Here is a 6406-nt window from a genome sequence, read left to right on the forward strand (position 1 = left end):
CTTGGGACTCAGACAGGATATCCACTGCCATAGATAGAAAAAATGGAGTCCAAATTGAAACATACCATTCTTCACTTTACTTTCTCTGTGAATTTTTCTCTACCATAGACAATATGTGCCTTGTTTCATAAGATGGCAAATAGGGAAATATGTATTAAATGATAATACATGTATAACTATATCATATAGAGAGGTGGAAAGGAGGGAGGGAACATGGAATGCAAAATGTCAGAAAACAATATTAAAAATTGTATTGACATGCAATAAATAAATAAATAAACAAACAAACAAACAAATGAATGAATGAATGAATAAATGAATAAATAAATAAAATAAAAAGTAACTCTTGGGAAGGGTAATAGTTTAAACTAACTTGCCCTCTAGCATTAATGTCTTTCCAGATCTATTTTCATTCTGGTTTAGAGTGGAGAAGAAGAGACAGAAGAGACAGGGAGGAACCTAAAGAAGTGAGAAAGTGGGAAGTAAGGGAAAGACAGGAAAGAAACTCTTACAATTTCACCATTGCCATCTCTCTTCCATTTTTCTCCACTCTCACCTCAAGAACGCATCTATCCCCCTTCCCACCATGGGTCCCTATGCCCACAATTCTGTAGCCATCAGCCCTAGGTAGAGAAACTCTTCAGGAAAGAACATTATAGCCTTCAACAAAGCCAGTTAACCTCAAGTGCCAACTACTGTTGTTTGCATCTCTTGGAACAAAAAATTCACAAATAGCAATTCTTCCCCACTTTTCAACTATATTGCTACTCCCAAGTACTTGAAGAATGTCGACTAAGTGGGCAAGAAGGACATAGTTCTACCCCCCTCAACTGACCAGTAAGCAGGTCACTCTGTCCTCCTTCACAAAGCCTGCCTTGCTCTCCTCAATAGCTGTCAGCAAACCTCTGAAGGGCTATTACTCAGCAAATGAAGCCATTGCCAGGAAGATCAGAAAGGGAAATCTGCTTAGGCTTCAGCCTGGGGAATTTAAGTGAGATGTGATGGTGGTCATGCCTGTGGTGAAGATTTGAGCCTCCAGGTCATCCATAATAAGTCAGTCAGTCACCCTAAAGCCAGCAACGGTTTAAGTGAAATCCAAGAAAATATAGAATATGAATTAGGTGGCTTAGAAAAGAATTAGGAGAAGCTTTTTGTTGTTGTTGTTGTTCAGTTATTCAATCTATGTGCAACTCTTCATAACCATATGAACTATATGGGGTTTTCTTATCAATCATCCAGGAGTGGGTTGCCATTTCCTTCTCCAGCAGTCCCTTTTGTCAGGCAATCAGAGGTTAAGTGACTTGTCCAGGGTCACACAGCTAGGAAGTATCTGAGGCCAGATTTGAACTCTGGTTTTCCTGACTCCTAGTATAGAACTCTATCCTCCTTAGAGGAAACTATCTTCAGATATTTCAAAGATATATAAGATCCAAGGCAGCTAGATGGCACAGTGGTCAGGCCTGGAAACAGGAGTTTCTGGGTTCAAGTCTTCCATCAGACACTTCCTAACTGTGTGATCCTGGGCAACTCACTTAACCCCTATTACCTAGTTCTTACTATTTAGAAGGAACCTTATGGATAGAACTCTTAGCTGACCTCTTGTCTGAACCTAGGTGAGCAATGCCCCCTTCCCACCTCACCCCAACACCAATGAATGGAACCTTGGAACCAATATTTAGAAGATGAAAGATAAGAGTTTTAAAAAAACTATATAGGATCAAACCAGACTTTAACCCATGATAGATAAAAACATCCACATATTAGCAAGCTTACAAGTTTATTATTAAAAGCTGGCTTGGTTTTCTCTGATAGTAGGAAGGACCTTATCCAGAAGGGACCTGTCAGGGATGGAGTCAAGAGTATTCCTGCATAGGGTGAACAATTGGGCTAACAGATGTCTGAGCTCCCTTCTAAATCTAAGATCTTAACTTGAGAGGTTTTCCACACACTGTGGAAAGAGTGCTAGATTTGGAATCAGGAAGAACTGGGTTAAAATCTCACCTCAGATACTCAAGAGCTATGTATCTCTGGGGAAATCATGTCTCCATGCCTCAGTTCCTAATCTGCAAAAGGAGATCTACATGGTCTACATGACTTTCTAAGGTCCCTTTCATCTCAACATCTATGGCCTTATGATTCTAAATAAGAGTGCATTTATTCTATATAGTTCTAGAAAGCAGAAACAGTACTGTTGGCTAGTTATTACAGGAAGAATTTGCCCCAGGGTAAGGAAGAACCATCCAACAATTAGAGCTATCTAGTTCCTATCACTGAAAGTGTCAAGTAGAGCCTGGATGATCATTAGGAATATTGATAAAGAGCCTCTGACCTTAGGAGGGAGGTTGGGCTTCAGGATTTCTAATGTCCCTTCCAGTTCACATTATCAGATTTTATTATTTCAATGGTTGTATAATTCAATGACCTAGAAAGATTATCTCTGTCCTTTTTCCCTTGTGTTTCAAAGACCTCTAATGTACCTGAGTATTCACTTTCTTTCTATCTCCCTATAACCCTTTAGGTTCCTCTATGATTTCTACCACTACTTCTACATGCTGACCAATGTCCTCTTCTACGTCAGCTCCACCATCAACCCCATCCTCTACAACCTGGTATCAGCCAACTTCCGGCAGATCTTCATCTCCACCCTGGCTTTCCTCTGCCCTCCCTGGAGAAGAAGGAAAAAAAGGCCAAGGTTTTCCAGGAAGTCCAACAGCATCTCCAGCAACCACACCTTTTCCAGCAATGTAACCAGGGAAACACTCTACTAGAGCTCCAGAGAGCTGGCTCCAGGGTCATGGAGGAAGGGGTGGAAGCTGATGCTACCCCACCTGGTTCCCCCATAAATTGAGTGCATATGGTGATAATCATTTGGCACAGTGATGTCAATTCCTACATACACTGGCCTTTCACATCTAGTATCTATCCATTCATTTGGTGTAGGGGTGGGGATGGGGAGGGGCATTGCTGGCCTGAGTTTAGACAAAAGGTCAGCTAGGAGATCCATCATTTCTTTTAACATCTAAGAATTGAAATCAAGACAACCTGCATTACAGAATCCATTTGTTTTCAGCATAAAATTAACCATTGATCCCACCTCCACCCTTCCCTCCCTCTTTCCTTTAAAAGTGCAGGGATGTGATTATTTCTACTAGAGGCACCAAACAAGGACTTTAATGAGGAGAAATTAGCATTCAGTAAGAAGGGGTTTTCTATGTTACCCAACTAATGGATATTTAGAGCCAGGGACATGAACAAATAAATGGGCTCCTAGAGCAGGGTGATTATTCATAGATGCTTCTCTGCTGACCGTTTGCTAACAAGTTCAGCATGTTCCAGGGAATCAATAAGAAAGAGGATGCTCACCAACCCAGAAAAGTGGCCTCTGTTCAGCTCAAGTCATTGTTCCACTGGCCTTGGTTCTGTCTGGAAGCTTAGAATTCAGGCATGAAAGAAAGAATTAATGAATCATTGAGCCTCACTGAATGGGATCCTTAACTACCCAATTAGGTTACTGTGGGTGGAAGGGATTCTTGTGATAATCATGACAGAAAGCTCTTATACAGAGAAGGCCTCACCTTCTACCTCCAGCTCTCTCCTGGGGATCAGAATTGTTTTGGCCATCCTACAGGACAGACTCCGGTCTTAAGTTAGGAAATGATAACAGTCCACACTGACCACCCAGGCCATTCAGTTGCTTCTCTCTGGGCTGAAAGCAATTCTGATCCGACATTCAATTTCATTTAATTCAAAAAATAATTATTGACTACCTACTGCATATAGGATTCCATACCAAATACACACCCCCTCACTCAATTTCATGAAAAAAGAAACAAATCTTCATTCTCTCTCCATTAGGATTAAGAAAGCACTCTTTGTTCTTCCTTTTATTCATGAAGGAGCCTTTCTCCTCTCCTTTACTCTCCATCAGCTTGTAAAAACCAGATCAAACCTAGATACCCAAGAGAATAGTCTAGCTATATCCCCATTGAATCATGATCAGGCTTCTGGCCAGGTTGTCTGTTCCCTCATTTCCTCCCACTCAAGGCCTATGAGGAATATTCTACTATGACTTCATTCTCCACTCATCCAGGTCAATGCAAAGAGACCACTGAGCATGAAGCCACAGAATTCGAGGGGTAAGGGAAAACAAGATGAAGATTTCTTCCATGTCTCCTCTCCCACTCTTGACCCTCCTCACATTATTAAAGCGGCTCTGTTGACTGGATTCATTGATTGCTCTCCCTCTCTTGTCTCCTCACCCCTATGCTGAAACAACAGCTTCAGATTCCTTTGGGCTCCTGAGAATTCCTGAAAAACTAGTCTGCTGACTCCATTTCCTCAATATTTGTTTCTGATCAATGTCACTTAAGTGGAGATCTTCCCCTGGAGCAATCAGAGACTACAGGAATTTGTGTGCACATATATAACTTAACAGAGAACCTAAAACAAAAGGTCCCAAGATCACTTACCACTGCCCAGCAGACTGCATTTCTCAAAAGAGGTACCACCAATAATGCAGAAACCAGAGAGAAGGGCAGAGTCCTATCCATAACCTTCACTTCCATCTACTCCCTCAAGATCCAACCCAATATTTAGCACTGTGCCTGGCAGGAAAGTACTTCATAAATGTTTGTGATTGACTGATTGATTGATTCAACATTTATCCAAAATGGTCTTGATTTTGCAGTGGGCTCTCCTTAGTGACGAGGAGGGAGAAGGAAAGTAAGACAGATTGAAGGCTTTGTTCCAGAATATTGGGGAAAATTCAGGCTGGTGTGAATACGTTTTTTCTATGTCATAAAACTACAATTTTGTACTGAGGCAGGGTTGAACTAGATGAAGCAAATGACTTAATAGAGAAGGTCCAAATTAGGGTAACGAACTTTCCCTCTCAAAATTCCTCTCTCAGTCCCCTACACTTATTATCCTATGAGTCAAACATTCTCCAAACATAAGACCACTGCACTAGACCCACACAATGGAGATGACTCTTGTTGATTAACTGGCCTTTACTCCAAAATGGAATGATCAGAAGAAAAAAAAAGTCAGTCTGTCAGGTAAGAGGTCTGCAGTCTGGTTTTATGACTGATTCTTATTTCCATAGTCTACTGGGGAAGGATAAAAGGAAGTCTCCAGACTGGAACCACAAGGAGCTCAAACTGTCTCCTCTCCTGCCCAAAGTCTGAAGCTTGAATATTCATGAAATACTTCTGAATAGTATCTTTGCATCCATTATGCCATCTGCCTGCCAAACCAGAGTTGGTAAAGCTAGCTCATACTCACCTGTACACAGGGTCCCACCTTTTCCTGAGTGGGGGGAAGGTTCTTCTCTGAGGGCTTTATTTCTGATATGCTAGAAAACTCCAAGAAATGGAGTTTCAACCTTTGCAGCTGGGCAGAAATCTTTCTTTCCTGCTTAGTTACTGGCTACAGAGGAAAAAGCATTTCACCTAAGGGTCAAAAGTCTTGTAAAGTAAAAGGATCTGGGGAGGGCATCAAGAGAGGCCCAGGGGGAACAAAGTGAAAAATCTTTGCATCAATGCATTTATCCTTTGAAAAATTATTACAACTAGAGGTCAAAGGCAGCTCCAGGTTGATAAAGATTCTTGGTTTCCTCCATATCTGTAGCCCAATAAGGCAGCACTAGCAGGGACCTCTCCCTAGCTCAACACAGCCTGGGCATCAGTTTATCAACACTATCCTTCCCTCTTAGTTTAGTGTTGGGCTCATTAGGCAGTAACAGCAAGGATATCTAGAAGGAGGTAGCAGATTTCATTCCAGCTCTGCTATTAGCTTGTTGTATGGCTCTCTGGAGCTGTTTCCTTATCTATAAAATGAGGGAAAATACTACCCACTCTGCCTACCTTAAGGCAATGAGGTAAGGACAAAGGAAAGAATGTATAAAAGTGCTTTGACAAGTATAAATTATGCTAGAAATATAAAGTACAATTGTAAGATGGGAAGGGAATAGGGGTGATTGGAGAGGTACCAGTCAAAAGTCAGAAGGCAAGTACTTGGACTTGGGTTTCATCCCATCAAGTATCTTACAAAAAGCAGAGTTAGTGTGTCCATGTCACCAGGAGTGATACTGCAGATATAGCCCAAATGTTGTCCATTAGTGTTATAATAACTTGTTCTCTTTTTTGATCAAAAACACAAATCCAAGTATACAGAGCATGTCTTCAGCCTCCTTTTGTGAAACTGAGTCCTTTTGCTTAGCTCCTTGTCCAAGATGTCCAGTGGTATGTATTGTAATTGTGTAGAACTCAACTCTCCTGTATTCCTTAAAATTGTCTCCATTTCAGTAACTGGATTCCTGTGCAAATGACTGAAATAGCTCACAAGGAAATTCAGCTCTGTCTTTGCCACTTCCTGCTTGAAATCCCTCAGACTGTGAATTCAACAG

At 41.3% G+C, this 6406-nt stretch overlaps 1 protein-coding gene across 1 annotated transcript in view; it reads left to right on the plus strand.

Moving 5' to 3' along the window:
* The window catches only part of NTSR1 (neurotensin receptor 1), a 134195-nt gene extending 131427 nt beyond the window's left edge, over positions 1–2768 (plus strand). Inside the window, exon 4 of the mRNA XM_044661162.1 lies at positions 2519–2768. Coding sequence (XP_044517097.1) covers positions 2519–2768 — 250 coding nt within the window. The remainder of the gene's footprint in view (positions 1–2518) is intronic.
* Positions 2769–6406: the final 3638 nt, after the last annotated feature.

The sequence above is a fragment of the Gracilinanus agilis genome, chromosome 2 (genome assembly GCF_016433145.1).
Source record: "Gracilinanus agilis isolate LMUSP501 chromosome 2, AgileGrace, whole genome shotgun sequence".
In the NCBI taxonomy this organism is placed as follows: Eukaryota; Metazoa; Chordata; class Mammalia; order Didelphimorphia; family Didelphidae; genus Gracilinanus; species Gracilinanus agilis.